Source organism: Cygnus atratus, chromosome 18 (genome assembly GCF_013377495.2).
Source record: "Cygnus atratus isolate AKBS03 ecotype Queensland, Australia chromosome 18, CAtr_DNAZoo_HiC_assembly, whole genome shotgun sequence".
NCBI classification, from domain to species: domain Eukaryota; kingdom Metazoa; phylum Chordata; class Aves; order Anseriformes; family Anatidae; genus Cygnus; species Cygnus atratus.
In genome coordinates, this window is record NC_066379.1 from 4,643,474 (window position 1) to 4,671,439 (window position 27,966).

The 27,966-nt window shown below is 40.4% G+C and overlaps 1 protein-coding gene across 1 annotated transcript in view; it reads left to right on the forward strand.

Moving 5' to 3' along the window:
- TNRC6C (trinucleotide repeat containing adaptor 6C) overlaps positions 1–27,966 on the forward strand; it is a 295,949-nt gene that overhangs the window by 215,988 nt on the left and 51,995 nt on the right. Inside the window, 1 exon segment of the mRNA XM_050714356.1 lies at positions 25,009–25,335. Within this exon segment, the coding sequence (XP_050570313.1) occupies positions 25,009–25,335 (327 nt within the window).

Genomic DNA, 27,966 nt, shown 5'->3' on the forward strand with positions numbered 1-27,966 from the left:
TGAGAAAGCTATTACCCCATGGCCACCATCACCACCTTTTTTTTTCTTTCTCTGTGGGTTTTCTTCTGATAAGTGAATTGAATTGGTTTGCAGAATGGTCCCGGAAGCAGCAGAAATAAGCAAAACACTCTCCTCTTTGGGGCAGTGAGCTACTAGATCTGTGCCCTAGGAGAAATGTTGGTGAAGCTACAGCCTTAAAAAAAGGTGAGGAAGAGAGCCAAGGTAATGCCTCTCTTCTGCAGCTGTTGGCTTCTTTTTTTTTTTTTAACCTCCTAGGCTGTCCTTTGCCACCACACAGAACTTGGGGCTGTAGAACAGTTCCGGACTCGTTAATATACACTCTTATTTATTGCTGCATAATTAGGTGACAGACAGGCAAGTACAGCTTCCCAGATTCCCGAGACTGGGAATTAGAGAAGAGCCAAGCCTAACATATGGGATTGGCAAAACAACTTATGTTTCAAAAGCTTTTTATGTATTTATATAGCAGAAATTAATTCTCACTCCAGTGATACTGAATTCAGAAAAATAGTCTTTGAACTACCTGATGAAGAAACTGAGAAGCAATTTACTGAAACTCCATCTTTTTCTTTTCAAACTTTTTCTCATGAAGAAAGTGTGAAATCAGAAAATTTGAATCTGAATTCTGTTGCATCTGCCTTGTAAGATGTTTTGTAGTTTGTAACAGTGGATTTTGCTTTCAGTAGAGAAGATGGCAGAAGTAGTTAAGCCTCTTGAAATCTTAAGCACGTGAAAAATTTGAAATTCAGATATATGATGGGTTTCTATCTAAATGGAGTATTTCTGTTTCCAAGTAATACATACTTTGTTCTATGAATCAACTCATTTCTGTGCAAAGAGGTTTCAGTTTTATAATGTATTGTAATGACTTTTGATATCATAATTCTATGGCAGATGTTTTTGTTGTCAGAGTAACTAATTAAGCTCATTTTCACATGATAATATAATGGGTCTTGATTTCTGTTATATTGAAACACAGTGCCATCTCCTTTCCTGGGTGAGATACTATTTCTGTCTTTGTTGTGATAGCTTTGGTTTTAATTGTTTGAAAATATAAAGTTTAATGTAAGTTTTTAAAAGTAACGTGATAGGAATTCAGTTTTTTTCAGGTATAGTTGTGAGCTCATTTGTTTTAAATTGAGGGACTGCATTTCTCTGTGAGATTTTTGTCCGTTATCTTTAAGTGTCCTATGCTACTGCTATAAATGCAGTACTGCACTGAGTATTTTGTTTTATATTCAAGGCTGAATGACAAATGCTACTAGAACTAAAGGCAACACAGGGATTGTCACTGAATTTAATTTATTATATGAAGGACAAAGCAATTAAATGCATTGTAAAGATGAGATGGCACTATAAAACTGGGTGAAGTGACTGCAGCAGCTACTGCATATACATGGTGTTTGAAACCAAGGATTAAAACCGAGCTGGGACTGAGCCTTTTGCAAAACATTACCATATTCAGGTTTTGGTAGGTAAGATGTAACTTCATGTAGTTGCTTACAGTATGGATGTGACTTTTTTACTCTGACCTTTCCAATAACTGAGACCAGCCTGGATGTGCAGGGGAAGCTGTATCCTGCCTCAAAATGTGGTAACTTAGGGTTTAAAAAAAAAAAAAAAAAAAAAAAAGCAAGTTTGATTTTATCATTCAGTTCTGCAACTGAGTAGTTGTGGCAATTAGAGGTACTCACACCATTTGGGTCTGTTGGAGAAGAATTAAGAAGATTGTACAACCAGAGGTGAGATATGGAACAATTTTTCAGTTTCTGTTTTTCAGCTGATTAGGACAACATGTTTGTGCTGTTTCTTACTTGCTCTCAGCTGCATTTTTGAAGAAGGCACTTTCCTGAGGTAACTAGAATGAGGGAAGCTGCAGGACTTGCCAAGAAGGAGAAAAGGTTATTAGCCTTTTTGGTTGGCTTACCGTGTACTAGAAAGCTGTGGTGTGATCGAGGTGCTTTTAAAATCTTGTATTAGTATTACATTTTCCTTTTTTTTTTTCCTTGTACAACAGAGAATATAAAGTTACTGTCCCATCTCATGGGTTTTGTGTGTGTAGTTACGTTTTGTTGTAAACTGATGCTAGCTGTTGCATGTTCAGTCTCTGGTGAGGCCTCAGGAAAGAGAAACTGGTGAGGAGGAAGGAGGTTTCCTGTGGGTGTGTGTACATGGTGTGTTGTCAGTTAACTATTGCTCCGAGGCCTCAAACCCAGCAGAATGTTTTCATTTGTGATGCGGAGCACAAAAGCCTTCCAAAATAAACACAGGTTTCCACCAACAGAGGGAAGGTATGTGGCTGCTTCTGAAGGTGCAGGGATAGGAAGCGCTCCCTTACATTGCTCTCGGGTCTATTTAAACAACTTAAATTATTTTTTCTGTTTAAACAAAGAACCGTCTCTTTAAGTCTTCTCCACATAACAGCTTCTTAAGTTTCCATTTTTTTTTCTGCAGCTTTGTTTGCTGGAGTATTTTTTTTCTAGGCTGAATCTTTTATGGATATACTGTTGGCAGCAATTGTAGGCAATGTGTGAAAGGAAAAAAGATTAGAAGAACTGATAAGGAGCTGAGATGTTTCTCAATTACTTGAAAACAAATTAAAGTCGTCTTCCTGTTCAGCTGGAGAGCAGTGCTGCCGAATTAGATGAGGTGGGAAATGAGCGTGTTTGTATTGCACGCTGTGCACTGTACTTCCATGTTACTGTTCTTTTATGGTAATTTTTTTTTTTTTTTTGAGAATGGGACCATTGAACAAAGCCTATTAGTGTTTATTTTGAATGCATAAACTCTTGACATTTTATATGCACTTGATGAAGAAACTTTGTACATAAAGGCTTTTGTAATGAAAACATTCAGCTCTAACTACCAGTAAGAGTTTTGCAGGGAGCAGTAAGTAGTCCCCAGTATGGTAAATGGCTGTTACTTAATAACTACAGGAGACTTTTTATAGAGAGCTATTGTGATGAATACTGTGAGGTCAAGGCATTCTGCTGCCTGCTTTTCTTCCAGCCAGCTGCTACAGATTTAGCCAGCACACAAGTGACCATGTCCCTGACTGCTTTGCCCCCATCCCAGCTGAATTCTGTGCACTTAGTCTAAATTGAACCTGAAGTGCTGGTATAGAATAGCTTAAGTGGCAATAATACTGTGTTACCCAAACATCTACCGTGGTTATTGACAGGCAAACCGTCTACCCAAATCTCTAGCATTACCTGCATTGAAGGTATGTGTAAAATCTACAAATGTAGAAGGAAAAAGAGTTAACTATTTACCATTTTCAGTTGAATGTAGAAAATATTTTGGTAAACCTTTGATTAGGAAATCTGGAGGATATTTTTCCTTCAGTCTAAAGGATCTTCATGATGCCTGTAGGTCTGTCTTTAGTGTGTTCATGCCATCTGACCGGGAAGAAAAATGGGAAAGTGGGTAAGACTTAAAAGAAGAGAAAGCGTTTAACAGTACTTGTTTGCTTGATTAAAAAAATGACTTGTGGTGTTGCAAATATTGATATAATTTCTTCAGTTACTTATTAAATTTGCACAACATTTTCTATACTACAGGCAATAGAGTATATTTTTACTGGAGGGACACGATCAGCTTTATTATAAATGGAAGTTAAAAGGGAAAAAGAGTGGATGGAAAGATAGTAGAACCTGTCCCCTGCTCTGGCGTTTCTATTTTGATGGCAGAAGTAGTGGCATACCTTTTTTCAAAGCCTGGTATTTTCATTTGAAAATCAGACATGTAGATTGTTGCATTGTTTAGAATTGATTCTTCACTTACCCTACCCAAATGTGCTGTTTTAATATTCTCTGCTCACATTGGTTTGGATGTGAATTACCTTCCTTCAACCTACACTCAGATCTGTTTCTGCAGAAATGCAGTTTTATGTATGTTAACAGCCACTTTCTGGCTGTTACCCACATTTAAGGGTAGTTCCATAGGAAAGAAGAAAGTGTAGGCTTTTTGGAGAACCTCACCAGTACTTTTAAGTAGAATTATGACTGTGTGTAACAGAATTAGTCTTTTGTTTTGTTCTTAAGCTTCAAACTTTTCTAGTTTGTGTCATATTATTATAGGGGCCAGCAGAGGTTTTTATACAAGATTAGGAAATGTTTCAACCTACAAATCAGGTATGATTTACAACAGACTTAAAACCTCTGATTCATTTGAGTATTTATAGCTTATACTTGAATATCTGCCTCTGCCATCTTGTTAGTTAAGTGCTGTGTTTGTACTGAACGCTTTAACATTGTAGTGACAAAATGTGCCATAAATCATCATTGCAGAAGGAAGGGGAGCACTGTAATAAGTTCTTCAATTAGATCGTAATACGCAGTCATTTGATAACCTAATGATAACCCAGTGCCGCATGCTAAGGCTTTATAACATAAATATGTTTTCTTTTTGATAAATGTTATCGTGTTGTTTTGCTATTATAAGAATCTTTAAACAAACATGAATTTGTTCTCACAGCTGACTGAGATAGCAGCTCTCTGATAGAGAAGTAATTACAATTTTACAATCTACAAAGAACAGAATGTGAAGATAATTTGTAGAGTCCCTGCCGTAACACTGGTTCAAAAGAGTAGAAAATGCTATAAAGGTGGGAGTGCATTAGGAGGAGAAATTTGCATACAGAAGAAGACAAAGCATGCAGAATGACTGTGGAGGCTTGAAGTTAACTCATAGAGAAAAAAAAAGTTGGCTTTTTGTTTCATGTGGGATGGCTGTGATGAGCCATCTTGAGTTTCTGGAGATGACAGTTCAGTGAGGCATCACCGTGAGTATCTTAGTTCAACCCTGCCATTGTGAAGTGAAGGAGAAAAATTTAGGGTAGCAAGTAAGTGTATGGATAATTTTTATTACAAACTCTGTTTTGCTTTGTGAGCATTTTTTGTTTTGGCCTTGCTGGTTTTGTAATCTAGAGACTAATTGTGGCATGGGCATTGGTGTCTTTTTGCAGGAGAGTATGTCAAGGCTTAATAGCCTGAACCCTGCAGTCAAGGACAGTTCTGAAGCTTTAGGTCTTCTATAGCTCTTGTGAAGTTATAGACTCTTACGCATTCAAATAAACACCATTTTCAGACAATAAGGCACCAAAACAAGTGGTACAGGATTTTGGCAAAAGGTAATTCTCTTCTTAAAAAAGAAGACAAACACAAAACTCCAGGGTAATTTGAAAATAAAGCAGAAACGATGTTCTTCCGAATGTGCACCTGTCCTGAGCAGGATTTACAGGGCAACTGACCTCTGAAGAAGTGAAGTGCTTCAGCTTCTTTGCAGAGTTGCTTCTTTTCCTTATAGCTCAAGTAAGCACCTCCAGTCTCATTCGGTGGTTGCCTTGGAAGGCTTTTCAGGTTCCTCAGCTGGGCATAGGAAAGTGGGTAAGAGCTCAAGTCAGAGGTCCTTGATATTGTTGGTACTCCACAGAGACAGTGCTTATACTCCCTGCTTTATACAGTCTGCTGTAGTTTCCTATCATGAAAATTTAGGCGTGTGCTTATTTTATAAATACAGGCAGAATATTTCTCTACTTTTCTATGTGGTTTCCCTTTTCTCAGTTTCCTCAATTAGAAAATGACGTGGGCTTATCAGATTTGAGATGGTAACAGCCCTACCTGTGCATATTTATTTTTTAAAAAGGGTGAAAATGGGAGCTTTCAGACACTAGACACAAATGAAAGTATTTTTCAAATGCTGTAAACATTGTACTGTTTGAAGGCAGTAGGACTACATGCTTTCATCAGATTTCTCTTTACGATGTCCATTGCCTGATAAATTTCAAGTCTGGACATTATCTCTATAAGAGTAGCCATGAAGAGACTAAGAACAAATTAGGTAATGCCAGTTTGGCTTTTCTCATCTGGAGCTAATTCTCTTGGTGCCCCTTGCTGCTAATGCCTCTCAGATAAATCCCTGACTTGCTTTCTGAAAAACACAACTGCCAATGCAGTTGTTGATAACTGTACATTCTAGAATATCAATTTTAGCACAGCTACACAATGATAATAGTGGCTGTTATGATCAAACTGCATGCTGTTTTATGATTATTTATCTGCCCACTGTGTGTACTTCCATACTCAGCAATAGACCTCTCTTTCAGTAATGGGCATTGCCTAATGTAGTACATTTAAACACGTAGACTGTGAGACAGTCAAACTGTTGCACTTTCAGGCGTCACAACAGTTTAGACAATAGCATGCATTCTGTTCTTTATCAGTCTGCTTATCAAATATGTATTTACCAATTTTAAATAGAAAGTTGTCTGAGATTTCTTGTCCACCAGAGCATATATGCCCTAGTACTAGAGAGCAGATGCATTTTTCATTTTTGATATGCCATCACTCTGTTCTGTGTTTGCTGAGAAGCGTGAACCAGGAACACCCTGCATCTTAGTTTTCTTACCCACCCAGCAGTCTGAGATGTGTTTTCTTGCAAGTGGCATTATGGCTCTGCTTACCTGTTTTATCAGTTTGGTTCTCTTTCACCTTCTGTACTAAAGTCTGTCATTAGCTTTTAGCCTTATTCAAAGGTGTGCGTATATAAAGGCAGTTTCTTGTCTGCCTCGAGGACTATCTCATTTAGGTCACTCTTTCATGGGAAACACTCAGCTGCTGTGATTGTCTTCTCCATGAAAATCTATCAGCTTTCTTTTAACTGCAATGTGATGACTACTTTCTAGTGATAGATTATCATGCTACTGCCTGGAGGAGGCTTGTGTCCCATGTACTGTCTGAGATCTGCAAGCCATAAGCTTGAAGAGAGGTTCATCAGGCAAGAGCAAATGTCTTGGCTCAGTTCGGTAGACGGGATGCCAGACTGTTTTGAGGCATATGCCAGCTTTCCAAGGTTTCTTGGTCCATTCCTTGGGAAGGACGAAGCCAGCTTTATGTTGTGACAGTAGTACGCATTCTTAAGGTAGTTACTCTGCAGATGCTGGAGAGGGTTATTTTGGGAGAATGAAGGAAATGAAGAAGTGTTTTGATTCTTTTACAAAGCGTGGAGCCTCTGGCTTGAGGGACCTTGTGTTCTCCTGCTGGCTATCTGGTGTTGACATTCCTCTGCTCTGAGAATCCGGTCTGCCTCCTGACTTCCTTGTGTTTTGCTAGATTATTTTAATGCTTTTCCTGAGTTGTTAGAGATGGTAGCCCATACTTTACAAATTCTGCACGACTACTTAAAGTGTCTGTTTAACCAGCTCACGCTTCGGTAAATGCTCTGAAGCATTCTGGCCGTGTTTGCGTTGTGCATCCGATCATTCCGGTTCTTCTTGAACAGGTTTAGGCAGCGCAGTGTGCATTAGCTTCCTGAAGGTGCTTACTCACGCGGCTGATTGCAGGTCCTAGATCACCAGGAGAGGAGGGAATGTCCTTGCTAAGCATCCTGCCCTAGCTTTTGAGGCACGGCAGCAGTGGCTGACACTCAGCAGCCTTGTGGGACCTGTGTTTAACAGCAATACCAAATGCTTTTGGCACTCCTCAGCTGCCCCAAGCATGTCGGCAACTATTGCTGCTTGCCCAAGGGGCCCAGCTGAACCTGAGGAATGGTTCCAGCTCTTGATTGCCTCTTCCTTGCTGGCAGTAGTAATTCTCCTGTCACATCACAGAGCTTCCTGACGATCCATCCTCCCGTTTTCAGGATGCCCTTAACACTTCTGACATAGCAAAAACAGCCAAATCCAAAGTTGTCTCTTTTTTTTCCAGCAGTCTTTATGGAGCCAGACCTTTGGCCTCTCCAAGGCTGTGCAGGCTCTCCCAGGACAGTTTTGAAGCGTACAGGTTACAAATACAAAGCTCCAGAATCGACAAGTCCTGAACTTCGTTAAAAGCTCCAAATTTCACACTGAAGTGTTAGGCTCGCAGGACTAGCTACAGCCCTTTAGACAAACAAGAAGGGATTGTCTTACCCGTGTCCGTGCTGTCAGACAGGCCCGACAGATGTTCTTGAAAGACATTTTGTTTATTGTTGGAAAGTAGTCTCGGGCTCAGCCTGAACAGTCTTTCCTGTAATTTAAGCCCGTTCTTGTCTGATTTGCTGGTAAGTGCAGAGCAGGCCTTCCCCTCCCCGCAGCAGCCTTTTGTGTATCTTCTTTTTGACTCAACCGTTCATGCAGCCTTTCTTCGTGCTGGTGTTTTCAAGCCATTTTTCAAACCATAGTCATTTATGTTTCTCTCCTCTAGAAATCCTTCCACTTACTCTAGAATTATTTTTAAATACAATATCTGTAATTGGAGGATTATTAAATAACGTCTGAGTTAAGCTATATAACTATAATTTTACTACTGCTGTTTACAAGGAAATCTGAGGCTTTTTTATGCCTTTCAAGCTGAGTCCAGCGTTCAGCTCTGTAATCTGAACTGCCTCATAGCAGTGCTGCTGCTGGTTCTTGTAGCTCAGTTATTTCTCTCTGAACTCAGCTTGCATTAAGGAGCTCCTAGATTTCAGGTGGCCTCTTCTCTAATTCCGTAAGCATCTTGAACTGATAACGCAGAGTTTCTTCTTCCAACTCTCCTTTTCCCCTTTTTCCTCTTTGTTCTCTAACTGTTTGCTCCCTGCAGGTAGAGCTCTGAAGTAGACATTTAAATATATCATTTGCTTTAATTCCCAGCAGCTCGCACTGCAGTTGTTTAGGCCCGATTGGCAGAAGATGAGAAGGCTTCCTGACGGTGCTGGAGGTGGTGGGCCGACCCACTCCTCTTCCAGTTCTTCTCATGCACGTCTGAGGGACGCCCTTCTCTTCCCTTCTGTCCGTCTGGCATCTCTCCTCAACAAGAGAAAGTCTTCTGAATGAAGCAAGAAGAAAATAATATATCCAATGCTATGTTTCTGACATAGGCTCCATCATAATTCATACTTTACTGTCTGCCATCTTCCAAGGGTCACGATTTATTTTTTTTTCTTTGTTCTATGGTTATTTCTAATTTGTGCAATAGTCACTGTGGGAAATCAAATCTTGGAGATCATCTTCAGTTGCCTCAGTTGTTTGGCTCCGATGTACTTTTTTCCTTCCCAGAGAAGATGAACCAGACCGGGGTGCCCATTCTTCACCTTTTTTCTCCTTTGCCAAACAGCAAGCCCCACGTCTCTGTCTCACCCTTCTTTCAGTATACATTTCAGAAATCTGTGTTGCCTTGGCAGTACCATTTTTGTACAGTGAAGGTCCTTAGTTACTTTCTTAGACATAAGATAAAGCATTCTATCTCCCTCTTGAGAGTATTAATTAAAAGCCATTTACAACAGGAAAAATGCTTAAACACTTGATCCATAGTGTTCTGTCCATTCACATTATTTTATGAAGGGTTAGAATAACTGAGTTGATGCCGTGTGTGTGTGTAGTATTTCTCCAGTTTGGACCTTGAATGCTAAAATACATTTTTGAATATGAAGACTTTGTGATTTGGTGCCTTATTATGGCTACAAAGACTTTAAAAAGTCTAATTCTAACTTAAAGTTTCTGGATAATAAATCAGACACATAATAACAATGGAAACTTAAATCGGGAATCTCATTTTACTGATACCTGGGATCTAGGCAGTATTTTATTCGAGGTTACAACTTTCCTATCCATTAAATGGTCACTGCATTACTGCACCCGTGCTTCGCACGTTTGTTTTTATGGCTGTTTTTTAATTGCAATCCAGAACATGTCTTAAAACACGTGCATATTTTACACAGTGTTCTTTTTATGGCAGCGCTGACTTCCCTCTGGGTGCTGAGCAGAACCCGAACCGAGCCTGCTCTGGGGGCCACAGGGGGCTGGCGTCATTGTCCCCCCTCATTGTCCCCCGGGGGTGGCAGATCTGGAGCCTTGTGCTCCCCCTGCTGTCGCAGCTGCCTGCTCACGCATCAGAGGAGGAATGCTTAAATGGCGCTTGGTAATTCTGACCTGGAGTATTTTGGTGACTCTTTAATACGAGCCGAGGATAACGTCAGGGTCAGCCAGCATGAACGCCATCAGCTGGCAATTACAGCCTGCCCCGTACTGACACGGGGCGATGGAGACATCTTGGATTTGTCTCCTTGCTGACTGCCCTACTCTAACGTGCAGGCAGCAGCATATTAAAAAACAAAGTTAATACAATAATAGGTAGCTCTCTAAAGCCATTAAAGACCTGTTGTTTTTGTGGCCTGCCTAGACAGCTATAGTATTTTCCTCTTTTTCTGCACTTGGACTTGTTGCAAAGTGTTTTCAGCAGAAATAAAACTTTATAGAAGCTGGACACAATCCTTGAAGGCTTGGAAAATTATCAACAGTTATCAACAATGATCAAGGTGTGTGTGGGGAAAGAAAAGCTTAGGATTTCACATGTTAAACCAAGCAATATTTCGCAGGTGAACAGTCCCTACAATGCTGGTGTGATTTCCTTTGGATAAGTCTAAGTACATGGATATGAAATAAATGTGTGCATGTAATATAAATAAAATATGTGCATATATGCACATAAATGCATGTGGTATAATTAGGTTTTCCTTCCTAGTAAGGGGAAGACATGTGTCTAAAATAAACTCAGCAGAATTTTTGAATTAAAATGAAGTAATAATATTAAGTTATTATTAGTAATCTTTATTAAAACATCTTTAATTTCTTTTAACATTCATGTAATAGAATCTGATTTACTGGGAGTGGCATTTAATTAATTTAATTCAATTTAGAGAGTTAACTCCATTACATATTAGTACAGAAAATTACCTCTGAACAGTCATTTCTCACTGGTGACATGCAATAAGTTAATTTAGCTCGGAGTTCGTTTGGGTGCATTGTGAGTTCTTACCGAAAGTTGCTATGGTGACAGGCTGCTGAAGCGGGAGCTGTCATCCCAAACAACAAACACAGCAGCCCTGCTTTGCATAGCGGCACCGCTGCTGCCGCCCTACGAGCGCTGGCAGATGGATCGGCGCCGCTCGGCGCTTTTTTTCTGTTCGCTGTCTTTTTAGTGAACTTGGTTGCTTCAGTCTTTTAGAGATGCCAAAGAGGCATCGCAAGGAGCAGTGGAAAGCTTCCTCGGGAATGCCCGGCCGTTAATGGACCTGCTGGGGCTGCAGCCCTCTCACAAAAGAGGTTTTCTGCCAGGCTGTGTTCAACAAATTGAGCCGAGCTTTTTTTTGGCTTTATCTTAGCTGCTGTGAAATGATTGCAGAAACGCACTCAGAATTTAGTTCGCTTTCATTTAAGGCATTTTCTTGAAGATTTGAGAGGAAGACGGCCTGAAAACTGCTGGAACTACTTTCTTTGTGTTTCTGAATAATTTAAATCTAGTTTTTTCATATATGGCATTAATGCACGATGGCACCAGAGACACAAAAAATCTGTTCAGTTTAAGCTGCATTAATGAAGAGTTTGCTTCAGATTCTGTGTCAGCCTGGGCTTCGCTATCAGGTAGACAAACTCTTTGTTCTAAACAAAAAACTTCCAGTGAAGGGGCTGTCTTTGGGAAAGTCACTCGGAAAAACCTGGCTGCATATTCGAAATCTTGTTTAGATTTAAAAGGGAGGTATCAAAAGAACTGAAACACAAATTCTATGTTCGGTATATTTTTTTCATTTAGATCAGTATGCTGTAAGTCAGACTTTATCTTCCTTTTTTTTTTCTCTTTAGAGCATGACTTTAATTGGGTGTATCTGAGCAAGACATCATTTTGGGGGTCCAGATTTTATTCAGCTGATCATTTGAAAGCCACAGGAATGACACTTACACAGCTTGTGTTTCCAGTATTAGGAACTGCATCCAGAACAAGATGTGGAACTTCAAACATTTTTCTAGAAACAAAAATCTGTGAAATTTTGTGAAGCGTGGTTTTCTAAAGTGCTGACAATATTCCCATCTTCTTTCTTATTAAGAACCTCATTTCTCAAAGCACTCATTCCTGAAATAATTTCGCTAATGACAAGTGAACACTTTTTCATCTCACCCTTTCAGTTAGCCCCAAGAGGATTCATTCAGACCAGGAAATCTAAGGCCCAGATACTTCAGTTTGAGCTTTCCTTAAGTTGCTGTGCACAGTTTCCCTGGGTGAAGGTACCTGAGGCTCGCAATAGAGCCTCCTGCTGAGGAGGGGAGGCCGGTCCCTGCGGAGCTGTGCGGGTGCCGCTGCCGTCCGTGTGCTGACTGATGTAGGTGATAACTCAGCCATCCCTCTGCCATCCCTCTGCTATCTGTAGGGCTGTACTGTAAACATACTCTTAAGCCTTCTCTTGCGATAGAATGTGAACTTAAAGGCTTGTGCCAAACTTGCAGGGTCTTTTTACTGGTTTATTTAAAACATTGCTCTTGCCCGCAAAATTGTTACTATTTTAGTATTGCACTTAAAATATTTATTAGGTGCCATAAATGTACATGACAGTGGAGCCAAGGCTTTGTGTTTATACAGGGCTCTAGTTGATTTGACATGTATGCATAGTGCTGTGATTTCAGCAACACAGCCAATGTCAATAAAAATTAAACTTCATCTCATGATCATGTTGAGCACGTTACCTTCTCCAGCAGGCCTGCAATCAGCAAGCAGTTGATCTCCATGCTTACACAGGAACGTCTGAAGGGAGCTAAATGCCAATGCAATTGTTCCTCCTGCCTCCACCCCTGAAACATGAAGTCATTTGAGAAGCTATATTTATATTTTCCAAAACAAAAATGTGTGCATGTGTATAGTGAATCTGATGGGTCTAGGCTATGTTAGACCCAGAATGGATTTACTACAAATTTTAGCCTATGCGTGCATTATAGGCCTAGGGCCTCTCTCCTGTATTGATCTGCAGCATGCGTGCACACTCTCTTCGTAGCCAGTAGGTCTGATGTGTCCCGGTGCACGAGTTAAGGAATTGATCCATAAATACATGCTGGCAATTTCCAGACACTCAGAAAATTAGCCAGAGTCCTCACCTGCTTTCCAGCTCAGATTTCGAATTGGAAAAGCAGGTCGACATAACATGAATATTTAGTATTTCCCGTTTTCCTACAACCTGGCTGGGATACTAGCACTGACTGTGCCCTGGGACGCCCTAAAATTTGTACACCAGGTACATGCCTTGCATGCACAGACGTTGCTGCAGCACACGTTCTAGGTGCGATGTGATCTCTGTACATCCGTATAGCATCTATGCCAGATACCGATGCTGAATATGTTTCTGTAGAGGCAATCCAAGATGCAAATGGTGGGTATGTGAGGTATCTCTTTACAGTATTCAACCGCTTATTTGTTTGGAACTGGCAGAATTTGTGCTCCAATTCACTGCCTTCCCTTCAACCCCAACGTGGAGAGCTGCCTTCAGCATCTCTGCAGAACTCAGCAGTCATTATTCAGGGTGAGCTCCGACCTCTAGACCCTGAATGTATTCTGCTACAAAAGGGCTGATGCTAAGTCTTTTTGACATGATAAAGGCATTAACCACATCCAAAGACATGGATCTGTTTATAAGATTTTTGCTTCTGTTATAAAAACTACATATTAATGTGTAATCTGGTGATCCCCCAGCTTGCTCTGCTTACGGTGTGGTTTTAAACAAGTCTCAAGACTTGTTCGCGTGAGCTGTAAGCTGTAGATGTATCACTCTTCAAGGTGCAAATGAAATTGTAGGCTCTTGCTGTATACGGTAAACGGGTCAATGCTGTGATAATTCTAGTTGTTAATTATGTATGAACTGAATTGCTGTGGATTTTCATATTCATCTATTCGTACAAGTGATTTAACAATGAGCAGATCTCTGCTGTAAAGAATACTTGCTATTCAGTCTGGAGATGGCTTTTATTGAATGAAGGAGAAAGACTGTTGCCAGTTTGCCTTAGCACCATTTGTAAATTTGCTTTTAAAAAATCCTTTAAATATGAAAACTGTGTGTAAAATGTTGTCTAATAAGATTAAATGCACACAGTCAGCTTAAATTAAAGGATTCAGTTGCTGGTTCTGCCCAGAATTCTTATGTGGCTCTGTATGAAGTTATTTAATCTGTTATTATTGTGCCTGGATTTTCCCACCAGCACTTGCACTGATGATAGTGTTAGCATTGTATAATTTAGCTGTAAGCTGTTTCCTGTCTCTGACTCTCTTATTGTGCAGTTACTGAGAGGTTGCATTGCCTGGAGCAACACTGGGGAAGGGTTTGGAGGGCAAGAGCAGAGGTGAGAGGGGCCCTATAACAAGTTGTCCTGTTGGTGAACTACAACTTCACATGTGTGTCCCTGGTGGGTCTTTTTAAAATCAGCGGATGGGATCTAGATGTTTTAAAATACTTTGAGGAAGTATCCAAGACATGAATTCTCCTAGCTATTAGGGGCTGAACTTGTTTTATATGAAAACCTCGTTCAGAAACCTGAGAAAACTCTGCAAATGCTTCTGAGCTCTAGCAGAGCAATCTTCCTCACTCAGAGCTGCCCTCTCACTTCATTGTTGAGTAGTAAGTAGTTCCTTGCACAAGCCAATTCATCTCAGCAATCTCTTATCTCTCCTCCATCCTTTTCAGACAATTCTTAATGCTAATGTTTCTTAATGTTATTAACACAAGTGATTAAGAACTTTCAATAGCTTTATTATTTTCCTTTTTTTAATAGGTAAGTTGGCTTTCTAATGTCAGTGTATTGTTTAGAGAGACGAGTCTACCTGATACTGTCCTGCTTTTGAGGTGGGAATTGAGTTTACAAGAGTTTGAATTCAAAGTTAATGTACAATGACATGTTGGACGAAATATGTCTGTGCTGAAATGTCTGAGGCTTACTCTTCAGGACAAATGGTAGCCTGGGGACCAGCTTCTAGCAAGATGTATTTATTTATTTGTTTGTCTTTGCTTTACAATGGGTGCATATTTGAACAAATCTGAGAGTAGAGAGATGTATATGATTAACACTGGAATTTGAGTTACATGAATTCATAAATACTGCTTAACATCATCTGTAAATTGAAGAACTATCGCTTGAAAGAAACCAGACAAATTGTTAAGCCTTGAAAGTTACCATCTGTTATCAGTTCACATCCTGAAGGAACGTAGCTGTGATAATTTAACTGTTCCATTACCCAGAATTTTGATTCATGACTTGGACTTCTCAATTCAAGGCCTGATGTATACGATCCAATTTCCATTCATCAACCTGGCCATGGTAAACCATGTGTGTGCACTCACAACCTACAATAAACATTGTGAAAGAATACGATGCTAAACAGCATCATATTTGCTTTGGATTATCAATCTATTGTTGATGACAACCTATCAGCCTAATTAGCTGTACCATTTTTAATGGCACAGCTAATTAATTGTGAATTTAAAATTAAAATTATAATCAGTGCTAACATGGAAGAAAGCAGCGAGGAAAATGTTGGAAGCTGTTTAAAGTATAAGTATTCTTCAGGAGCCTGCTGCGTGTGAAACCAAACCAGAATAACATAGCATGGGGTTGAAGAAAACTTTTAAAAATGCAGATTTCATCACAAAGTAAACAGGTTGTGTATCTTTCTGTCAAGAGAAGTATTTGGCACTTTCTCTGCTGAGTGATAGGAAAGAAAAATGTGTAGATGTTCTTTAAGAAAGTGGAACAAAATCTAGTATCTGAGCGCAGAAGTATGCAAGGATGTATGGTTTTTATTAGGAGCTTCTCCAGCTCATAAGAGAAGTTAAATCTGTGAATATAGGGTCATATACGGTAGGGTTAGGACTCAATGTTGCTGGGTGGGTCTGCAGCTGCGTGGGCTGCGATGGGCTTACAAAGAGAAGGCAAACTTAATTACAGTGGAGTGGAGCGATAAAAGGTAATTTGGGAATGAGACAGTTTGAAGTTAATCAAGAACAAAGCAAATTGGGTCTGGACAAGTGGTGCTGAATAATAAGGAACACATCTTATTTAAAAACCAGCAGGTGAAGACAATACTGGGATTACCAACCTGAGAGAAAATGATTTCTTTGTCATGACTGAGGAAAAGTGGGAGGACTGGATTTGGAGCTCCATGTTATTGTGGGATTGTAGGAGATATGGCTTTGAGAGGTCATCTGTTCCAGCCTCTTGCCCTGAGGCAGTATCACAGAACCTGTAGCATGTCTTCAGTTAATCCTTAATCATCGTTACTGTAAAAAATGTAAATCCTAATTTTTGTGGCTGCTATTGAAACCCAGCATGTCTTGTCCTATTCACCATGGGATGGAACAATTATTTCCTCCTCTTCCTTTGTATTTTATTCTCTGCTGTGTGTACCCACGGTCTTCTAGACGGAGCTCCTACTTTGCCTTCTGTGTGCTGTGGTCGTTCATGGTTCCACATCCCTCTTTCCTTTGTATTCCTTACAGGTGGTCAGGCTCTTTCTTGAAGAGAGATGGCCAACCATGGGTACTGGCAGTGCTGTAGTGAAGGCTTTAAGATGCCATATGGATGTAGGAGGGTTACTTTAAGCCTCATAGCTAGTTATTTGTTCCATTACAATGCTTGTTTTCTTACAAGCCTGACCTTTTAACGTTGGTTTGGTTTGCGATGTGCTAAAACATGGCACCTTTTTCTGCAAAACTGCTATGGGATCTGTTGTTGGATGTTCTGCATTTAATTCTTCCTGCCTAATAAGGTGGCTTTCCTTACTGAATTGCAGCCAACTTTCTTTCACAGCACTTCATCGTTAGTTTCCCATCGGTTTATCAGAATTTGGATCCTGTGCTGCAGCAATCTCATCACCCCTATGTTGTTTCTTCCTAGCTTGGGGTCATTGGGGGATTTAACAAGGATATTCTCTAGTCCATCATGCAGTTGTTAATGAAAATACTGAACAGCATAGGCATAGATCAAGTCCCTGTGGATTATATTCTGAAATACACTTTCATTATGACAACAAACCATTGATTCTCCCAGAGAATATTTCAACCAATTTTACATTTAGCTCGCGTTTCCCCAGTTTGCTTATGACAATATCATGTAAAAATTCCATGTCAGAAACCGTCATTGGTACAAAATTATCAATATTAGCTTCTACAAAAGCAGTGCAGACTTACAGTTTTAGAGACACTTCATGAATGACTCTCGGAAAACGCTCTAATAAACCGATTGTTATGGGTATAGTTTTGGTTTCCTAAGGAAGTGAGGCTTATGAGATTGGGTTGTGTTCCTGTCTGTCTCCCCCCTTAGCTTTAAACATTTCTGGCGAATTCTGATTAAATTTTGTAGGATATCCATGGAGGTCCAGAGGTACAAAGTCACTGAGATGTGCAGCTGGGTGCAGGTCAGAGGCTTAGTAAGTGCTGTTATTTCCCTCTCCTACCTATCCGCTGAGGTCCGGAGGAATGTCCTTAATGTGAATATAATGGCTGTGTCTGCTGGTTAGTCTGCCAGCTGGCCAGCCAGCCAGCAGGGAGCTTTTGAACAAGCCACAGTGCTGTTAATACCAATGTATGTTTAAGAAAAGAATGTTTAGTTCTTCAAAAATTGTGAAATACAACCAAACGGAATACACTTTCCGGCTTACTTTAATATTTATATGGTTCTAGCAGATCCAGCTATGAAGATTAAAATAAAACCTTTAATTTATAAGAAGTAATGTGGAAGTCTTACTCCTGGGAAGATGATTTGCGACTGACTTGTCACTGTGGGCCCTATAAGTTATTATGATTTCCTCATAAAATATTGATTTCCCACAGATGGTTGTAAAATCTTTCTGGATGACATATTTTCAAAGGAGGTTTTCCAGCATCAAAATTAGGAATTAATTTTTGACTGAATTGAAACCCACTGAATAGATAACAAATACATTTCAACATTTACTATATATCAATTTATGGTGGGTAGTTATCTGCTAACTTCATGCAATGATCATATGTCTGAATATAGTTTTAGAATAAATTATGCCCATATCTTGATGAAGCCTGTGAAATGTCTTCAGATGAGTGGATCAGACTGCAAAAAATAGGAGCTGCAGAGTGGCTTTTGAATCGATCCTAGCATAGATCCATCTCACGGAAAACCCAGGAGCATTTATTTAAGGTTGGAGAGCTCCATCAGCCAACCAATATAATGGTTGGTAAGCATGATGTAAAAACTGCTACAGAACAACCAAGAAAGCACTCACCTGTAGCTGTTCCCTGCATAAAATGTCAGTCTTTTGTAGTATCAATTAACAAAACTTATTTCTCCTGTTATTGCAAAAATACTTATCCGAAGTGATTTGGGGGTGGATGGATGGATGGATGTGTATTCAGAGGTTTGATTTCTTTGTCTATTGCAGAATTCTAAGCTCTGGCTGTTCAAATAAAGCGTGCAGTGTGTAACAGTGACATCAGTAACTTCACAGGACTTTTATTCAGTTGCGTTTAGCTAATATATGAATCCTGGCAGACATTACAGAACTAAAGCTGCTTTCTAAAGGCACGGGCTGAGATGGGCTGAATGACCACATCGTACACGTCCCTCTTCCTAAAGCAGGAAAGTGATCCAGGATGAGGGATTAGATGGTACTTCTCTCCACGGAGCCTCCTCGGTAACATCCCACCGCTAAATTACAGACAAGTGAGTTAGTGAGACAACAGAAACCCTGACAGTTAGCACAGAGGTTTTCTATGAATGCTGCAGCTTCCTGTTAAATCTGATTCTGACTCCAGATTTCCTGGCAAAAAAAAATGGAATTCTGTAGAGTAGGTCTAAGTTGGTAGATGTGAGAAAAGTCTGTAGAGCTTTTTAGGAAAGATAGGTTGTGGTGAGAGGCTTTAGCAGTGGGATGTTGAAAGGGTAAGGAAGGAGGCAGGAAACATTGCAAAACTCAAGAGAGGGAAGGGAAGGGGAGAGGAAAGCAGAAGATGCACTGTGGTCAGCTGGGAGGTAAAAAGGGGGGGATAAAAATTAAATGAGGAAAAGACTTTATTTGTTCTTACTGTTTCTTAAATGCTATGTGCAGGAATTAGTACAAAAATGAAGTGTTAAAGTTGTAAGGCTTTATTTTTAATAAGGCATGTATTTTTACTTTTACCCTGGTTGTAGGCTTTGTTGTCAAATGGCAGCTTCTGGTTGTGGTTTTAAAGCTGTTTTGTGAATTTTTCAAGTTCTTTTGGCATTAGACTGTAACTCTTCTGCAGTTTTTTTCCCCAATAAATTTATTTGCTGGGAGAAGAAAAGAGCAAGACAGAAAACTGCCCACTTTTGTATAGAAACATTGAGAAGTATTAGGTTTTTATGCAATAGTTTTCTGAAATACCTTTGCTTTTGCCAGCAGATGTCACTGTGGATGAAAAATACCAGTGCTTAGTAGACAAAGGAGGTAATTTGCTAAATGAAAATCCATCCTTTGAAAGTAGATTGGGGGGCAACATTTTTTTCTTTAAAAAAATAATACGTTTTTCAGCATACAAAAAGGGATTTCTCACCAATCAGGCATCTCTTTTTTGCCCACTACAACCCTGTGTTTTCTGTTTGGGTAAGTTCGTGCCTTTCTGTCTGACTTGGGGGGGTGCCTGTGTCTGAGCGTGACGGTGGTCACCTTTATGTCACAGCAGCTCCAGTTCCGAGGTTGCTTCAATAAGCACCGGCTCTCGGTGCGGTGTATGCGTGCGGGGTATTGGACATGGAGGAAGTGGCTTCATTAAGGTTGATTTGGAGGGGGGAGCGAGATGAGAAAAAAAAATTGCCCATATGATTGGCTGGGAGAATAGCTCTGAATTATGGGATCCATCTGTTTCCTGTAATGAATTCATAAACCCATCAAACAATGACCTGAACGAATTGCTGAAGGAAAAAAATAATACACTGGCATGATATGTTTAACGCAGTGAGGCATTGGCATTGTATAATCAAAAATTCTTCTCACATACAGCACTTTGTAATGGAGCTGCTGTGTTTAATAGAAGCTGTAAATAAATCCTGTCACAGTAGCAGCCAAGAATGCGTTTCTGGCTTTAACTGTTTCTCTTCTGGAATGTCTGCTCCTTAAAGGCTTTAGAAATGCAAGTTTTATAGAGCTGGAGTGTGGGATTCTGAAATACAGAGAAATGTTAATGAGGTGAATGAAAGGAAAAAGCTGCCATAAATCAGTATTATGTGGCTTAACCAGTTTCTTTCATTTATGCATGTTCTTCCTTATGTCATAGAAATGTACTTAAAAGCTACTGTTGTAATTGAAATCTGTTAGACTGATCCTATTCATTATATTAATAAAATCCACCTACAATTGCACATAACACTTTTTTATGCAGTTGGGATTCCCGAGATTGTAATCATCAAAAAGCATATGGAGTAATTATTGGATTTGTTTGGGTGAAATTGGATTACGAAGTTTAGATACCATTAAGTACTGATAATTATTACAAGCAAGCTCATTGTTTAGTATGTGCACAGCTCTCAGAACGCAGAAGCAGCAGATACCCATCACAAACATCGTAAGAGCAAGCAATATCAAGGCTCTTATTTGATGCCTTTAATTGTATTTTTGCAAGATTCTCTCCACTTAAATGTCTTTGCTGTAGCTCTTTAATCGTGTGTTTCTAATGGCGATGAAAACCACTTTGTATTAAATTATCTCCCCCATATATTTTAAACCATATTTTTAGCCTTCAAACAAATTTAGCCATAAAGGCAACCTTTTAATCCCCGGGTTTCCAGCAGCTGCCCACATAACATTAGCCGTGACAGCGTATTACTTTCAGGTGAAAGGGTAGACAGGCTGCTCCTTCGGGGACCGGCGAGGTCTCTCCCTAGATTGGCAGCCCGGCCCCTGGGGCTGATTATAGACGTATAACGCACAGAGCATCGCTGTGCTCGGCAGCCCCTGCTGACCACCGGTGCTGCTGCGCCGTGTGCAGGAGGTTGTGTCTGCGCTGCTCCGAGCCTGCAGCTTGCTCCGTGTTACGGCTCTGTACCTCCTGTGCTCTGCAAAGGGTAGCCGTCAGCTCAAAACGCACCCGGTGTAGGAAGGAGGGTGTCTGGCTGGCGCAGAAGGAAGCTCTTAGAGCGAGCGCCATATGACAATTAATAATTAGTAAATCCGATGGAGACGCTTTGAACAGGAGGTGTTGCTCAGTGCACATCAAATGAAAACTGCTGCTTAAACGTTGCCGAGGATGACTTTAACAAATAGGTGCTGAGTTTTTTTCAGAGCATACAGTCGTATTGTATTGTCTTTGTAACGTATATTCTCCAAATATTATTGCTGTATTTGAAGGCTGAATTCTAGCCTGATATGAAGCCAGGATTTGGGAACCAAGCCTGTTCTAGGTTGTTGACACTTTCTGCTTTATTTCCTGCCAATGGTGTAATTAAATGGTTATTTTCCAGCTACTGTGCTTGTATACACGGTGCTCTCCCAAGAGCTTCCTCCTCGTTGCTAGCCTTGAAGAGATTTCAGTGTGCAAAATAAAAAGCACTTTGGCATGCTGATTAGAGAAAAATCAGTATTATTAATATGCAGGAATATTTTTTAAACTACAGCGTGTTTGATATTTTGATTTTCTTTGTTCTTTTCTCTCATCTGTGATTCAGATATTTAGAGGGAAACGTTCCTGGTGCTGAAACGGGCTCTCTGGCCACACCTCTGTGATGAAACTGCTTTGTTAATTGGCATTAAAGCAAAAACTTGCATCCGCTCTGACTTAGATGAGCGGTGTATTTCATCTGCATGCCTGCTTGGAGGTATCTGATGTGATTTCTATGCATCGCAGAGAGAAAGTGATGCTTGATAAAAAGCAGCCTGCCTTGCTCTTTCAAATATGTTTCCAATTAATTAATATTCCTTAAGAAAATCTTAGGGCCAGACAAATATTGGCTCTGTTGACATTGTGCTGGTTAATGGTTTTTAATTCTCTTGCAATTTTTCTTAAATTCCATTGAAGAATCATTGTAGGGGTTTTTTTTGGCCTTGAAAAGGCAAATCAGGGCAGGCACCGGGGCACCAGTCTCTCACCCACTTTGCCATGGGGTTGTCCCTTCCAGTCTCATCTCCAGAGGAAACGAACCTCCAGACCTTCAGCACGACGAGGGGCCGGGTGCGAGGCGTGGTGGCGCTGGATGGGGCCGTGGCTCCTCTCCCTCCCCTTCCCGCTGGGCCCTTGATGGCGCTGGCACAGGTGCTCGTGCGGCTGGTCCGTCATCCGAGTTGGAGAAATTTCCTGGCTGAAGCAGTTTGTTATTTTTGGTAGATCAGACTGTGTCCTGAGTGCTCGTTTTGGCCACGGGCAAATCACGTACAGCTTTGTCTTTTCCAGAAGTACTGAGCACTTGAGATTTCACTGTCAGTAAATGCTTACATCTCTGCCTTTAAATAAATAAATAAGCCTAGCTCTCTAATTTTTTTCTATTTTTGCTCTCCATCTCCCAAATGAAATGGGAATATTTACTGTGTTCAAATGCACAAAAAGTTGTCTCTATTTTAATTATCCCTTTGAATTGTCAAAGCAAGCAAAATGAGGCAGGAGTTGGCTTTTGATGCGGTTCGGTTTGGAAACCAGGCAGTTAGGTCTGAGTACACACGTGTGCCAAGGGTGATGGAGCCCTCTTGGAACAGAGCACGGGGTGGCAGGAGCCCGCGCCTGGACAGACTGCATAGGATGCATGGACACGGGGCATTTCCCATTCCAGGCTGCCCGGGGGGCCTGGGAACCCCTGAGATTCCTTGCCTGAGGATTGCTATCCAGCAACAGGATGGGATTGATCCATAGCACACTCTACAATTCTTGAAGGCCAGGAGGAATGGTAAAGTCAGCAGTGCTTACTAAAAACCAAGAGCCATTAGAACCAAGTAATACTACCAGAGGGGAGACAGATTTATGTATATCGTGAAAACAAAGTAGTTTTCACATACATGTTGAAGATGCAGACTTCATAGTTGAATGAATTGTTCTGCATTATGTGATGGCTTTCTTCCACTTTTTCAATCCTCAGAGTGCGGACAAGCTGTTTGTTTCCAAAGCTGCTGGTATATTTTGAAAAGGCAAAGCAGGTTTTGTTCTCTGCTCTTGAGATGTTAATGGCATTTTTAGCATTTTTAGATAAAGTTCCTGTTTTGTTATAGAATGATGGGATTTAATGTTAATATTAGCAACCTCACAGCCCAAACTCAAAAATTGCTGAGCACAAAAGGCAGCAGGTGCTGTAGACGCACGCGTCCAGTAGCTTACCATTCAGTTTAAATGCATCGTCTGTTCAGTACTAACTTGTTGCTTCTCCTCTCTTCCTCCCTCCTGTTCTAAACCACACGGATCTGTTACAATAAGGAATAAAAAGTTCAAGTACTCTAATAGGCAGTGTGTTTTGTGTAAGTGGAGAATAACGAGAATTTATCCTTATTTTTAAATAAGGCTCTTGAGGCTGTTTTAATTGCAGTGGTTTTTATAGGACATTTTTATTTTGTCCTGGTCATAAAGAAGAGGCTAGAGCTATGGAAAAGGAACAGTTAAGACAGTATGTAATGTGTTTAAAGGTTTAAGGCTTAAAAGATTCAAGAAAAGCTGTGTTAATCTTGTGCTGAAATACTGACCTACAAACAACTGTATGAATTTATTTCTCTGCAATGTAAACTCCAGCCACAGATTTCTCTGGGCAGCCTGTCCCAGTGCAGGTCCTGAACCAGAAAGGTGCTGTCCCGGGGGAAGCCGGCTGCTTGGGCACCTGGAAGTGCATGCCCTGCACACAGTGAGGGATTAGTGCTGCTCATTGATAATAAAAAAAAAAAAAGAGAGAATTTGTCTTTCAAAAGTAGTGCTGACTGTTTCACACATTTTAATCTATTTTGCATCTTGGGTTGAGTGATGCTTACAACAGACAAGGCAGTTTTCCTTTGGTCATTGTGATAAGGGGAGGACCAGTGACGTGGGCTTGATCGTCCTCATGCCATTCGCCTGTGTGCCTGCAGAGGTGTAGCTTGAATAAGGCACTGAAATGTCGTTGGCTTTTTTCAGTTACTGCATTTCAGTGTCAGTTTAGAAACGAGCAGTGCTTTACAGAGAAGCAGGTGTTAAGTAAGGTTGCAAAGCACAGGGATGATGCTCGTGCTCTTCAGGGGGTATGAAAACCTGGCTCCTTTCTCAGGCACCGGATTAAAAAATGTCCCCAGAATAGACTTGTTATATCACAAGAGTTGTGCACGTCGGCCATTCTTTCCAGTTAAAGGTGGTAATTGTGATCAGGATTTTAATTGTAACTTTTAAAGACATAAGCTCCATGTTTTTAAAGTGTTTAAATATTACGTACTGGATAAATTGCCTACAATTGTAATTAATTTTTTAATCCCAATACATAGAACATATTTGTGCATCAGTATAGGTACGAAGTATTTGCACATGTGTCTAAATCTACAGATTGAGTAAAGCAGGAGTAAAGAAAATTAATCTTGACTTGAAAGCTTTTCATTGTCTGGAATTTCCCCCACCTCGCCCCAGTATCCACTCCTTTTAAATTTGATTCATTTTCTAAAATCCAAATTTCACAGCATGCTACTTCCTCAGTGTCATAATAAGTCTTACCGTTAAAAAAACAAACTCTGCGAAACTATTTCTTGTTTAATAATTTATTTTCCTGTATATTATGTGAGAGTTACAACAGCCATTTCTAGCCATCCTCTTACTGGGCTTTTATTTACCATTTTAGGGTAAGTATTGTTAGACATCTTGTTTCGACAATAATCCAAGAAGCCTTAGAAATGCTTAGAAAACCTGCGAGAAGTTTTTTCACCTGCTCAGTTGCCGGGTTCTTGGAAGTCGGTGTTTTTTCTTAGTGTTGTACCTTCCTGGGTCATATTTAGTATCAGCTCCAAGGCCCGTATGTAGCTGTGTGTTTGTACACATGGGAGCTGAGTGGGGATAGATGCGAGTGTGGTGCATGCTGCCCACAGCCAGCAGGCTCTCCCCGCCTGTGCCGGGCTGTTGCTGCGCTGCTGACTTCCAAAAAGTGCACGAGATAAGACTATGAAAATAAAACTTTCCTCCTTTGAGTACGCTGTACATAATTTACGTTCTCTGTTTGCTTGGGAGTGTAAAAAATATCATCCCTTTGCTCAGTTATACATTTTTTCCCCTTGATATTAAAACAGTTTTTTATTTTTTTTAATGCAGTGCCAGAACCTATTAAGACCAGTTTAAGCCAGCCCCAACCTGCCGGTACCGGTACCAGTACTTCCACCAGCACTATTACCAACAGCAGCAATGGCAAGCGTGCATCTGCTAATGGGCAGCAGCCAGCTGCGTCCCGTTACCTGCCTCGCGAGGTGCCTCCACGCTTCCGCCAGCAAGAACAGAAGCAGCTCTTAAAGAGAGGGCAGCCACTGCCTCCTGGGACTCTGACTGGCACCAGCCCAGCGCAAGGTACCGGACAAGCAGGGGCGAGTCCTCCTCCGCAGCAAGGAGCGGGAGGACAGCATCATCCCAGTAAGACCCAAGCAGGTAAGAGCTGAAAGCCAGTGGGATGCTGGCGCAGTCCTTCTGTACTGCCAGCCCTCGCTGCCGGCACAGGTGTTGCAGAAACTTCAGGAATGTTAAGAATTGTCTTAAAATGTCAGGTTTTAAAGTGAAGTGCGTGCTGTTGCTTTTTTTTTCTTTCACAGTTAAAAAATGAATGTATTGTTATTTCGAGGATCCGGTTCTCAGAGTTTTCTTCTACATGCTCAGACCTGTTGTTTTTTTCCCATCTTTTCTCCTTTTTGTTTGTTTTTATTTGGGGGTAGTTGTAATGGATATGATCTTGAGGAAATCTAAACATTTCTTTAGTGATCATTCTTTCCAAAGCATTGTTAATTTGGATTTTTCCAAGATTTTAAGTATCGCTTTGGTAATTTTAACTTTCTTTAAAGAGTTTTGCATATAGTTATGTAAATTAAAATTAGGAACTTTGCTTATGATGTTCTCTGACACTTTACTGCTTTTACTTGCTTGTGTTCCCAATCGTTACTCTCACACTAGGACAACAATATTTGGGAAAACTAGTTGAGTATCTTAGGCCTTCCTGCCACTTTGTTTTGTCCTCTGCAGATAGGTGCACCAACCTTTGAAAGCAGCGTACTGAGTCTCTTAGCTGCCTGTCTTTTCTCTGAAGCTGCTAATAATGTAAGAATAACAGAAGCATTCAGGTTGGAAAAGACCTCTAGGCAGCTTGTTTCTCATTTGCCCTTCTGTGCCAGAGAGCAGGTAACTTCAGAGTGGAGATGAGCTTGGCCAGGAGGTGCTGCGGATCCCCGTGGTCATCACTCTGCTTTATACATGTTTATCATGTTAGGCAAAGCAGGGAGCAATCTAAGGCACAGTTTTCTGTGGCTCAGAAAAACTTAACTGGACAAAGTCATAAGGGTGTTAGGGTTTTTATTGTTTATAATTTGAATATTAGTAATTCCTGTATGATCTCAAGAGTTGCTCATTACCGCTCATTAATGGTGTCAGACATCACAAAATTGTGATCTGAACTGTCTGCAGGTTTTCCCTCTGGGCATTAGTGAATCTTTCACAATTTTTATTGTACTTGCTGCCTGTGATGCAGAACTCCAGCAGGGAAAATTATTCAGCATTGTCCTTAGGAGTTCTGGTTAGATCAGAAAACAATCTCTTTCAGAAATTGTAGATTTTACGGTTATCTAAATCCGTTTGAAAACATTATTCAACTACTCTCCAAAGCCACAAACCAAAATAAAACAATTTTATATTTACATAAAGTGTTAAGGCGTTTTCTTTAGGGAGGGGAAAAGGTTCTCCTTCTGTATGCCAGAGTATTTGGCCTTAGTGACGTGGGAAATAATCAGTTCTCACCAGTAAGAGTGCCATTCTCATCCTCTTTGCAAATCACAGTTCATCAGGGAAGGCAGCTGATATCTGTGGCTTCTTTTTGGTATGGAGATGTTTCTTAACTGTCACGCTGATCTTTGTTAGGTATTGATATTTAGTTGCTCATTACCAGATTTCTGAAAACACAGTGATTGTTTTTGTGGTAGGGACGGGATGACCGACTCAAGTGGCTCAGGCTGGCTGACGGTCAGTGTTATTGTTCCAAGCATCGGTGTAGGTGTATCCTGAATATCTTTCTTTGATCTTGAAGAAACATACTGTAAATCATAGAACAAAGTCCACTGTAAATTATAACATAATCCATAAAAGAACTTGTCTTGTAAGAGTACAGTACTAGCTGCCTGACTTTGATCTTGCCAGATGCATTTGTACCTTGAGGTTTTAGACCTCTTTGCCCAACTCCTATTTTAACTTGCTGTATAAAATAAGCACTTATTTCTGGAGCTCCTCAGTCTGGCAACTATCAGCCAGTGTTCTGTAGTGTTGAATTAGTTTGCTTTCTTGTTCTTTTGCTATTTCTATGTCACCTTTGGAAAAATTCAGAATAATAAAATTTAAAATTCCCTAACAAGTAGAAGTACAAACAGGAGGAAGACTGCAGTAGCTTTTCTGCTTGTAATTATACTCCATATTGCACAAAACAAGTTAATGGACATCAAATTCTTTGTAAAAGTATTACTGTAAAACAGCAGTTTATTTTTAACAGCTCACAATTAGTGCACAGGAGCAAAGGTTGTTTATTATATAAAGTCAAAGCAACAGCTTTAAAGGGCACCTAAAAATGTGTGCAACAGTTCTTGGAGCAGGGAAGACATTCTCAAACACACTAAATGCTTGACTCCTTTTTTTTGCCTGGTGACAGCAAGAGGTTGTGTTTTGAGACTTAAATGGTTGCATCTTCCTCATTGAAAGCACTTACTGAATACAGACCTCGCTTATTTCTCTTTCCAGCAGGTGGAGCATCAGTTCATTTACTAAGAACAGTTAGAGGAGAAAAAAAATCTAGCTCAGATTATAACATCAACAGCCATGCACCTGCGTGCGTAGTGAGGCTGGGAGAGGAGTACAGCACATCTCACTCCTCAGGGACCTTTGTAGCCATGAAATACGCATGCTGACAGTCTTTCTCTTCAAAACTGGTCTTTCATACTGGCTTTGTCTTCATCTTGACAAGCACAAAGACGAAAGAAGTAAAGAGTACTGTGGGAAGGCCAAAGCCCCTTTTCATCTCAGCTATCAGGA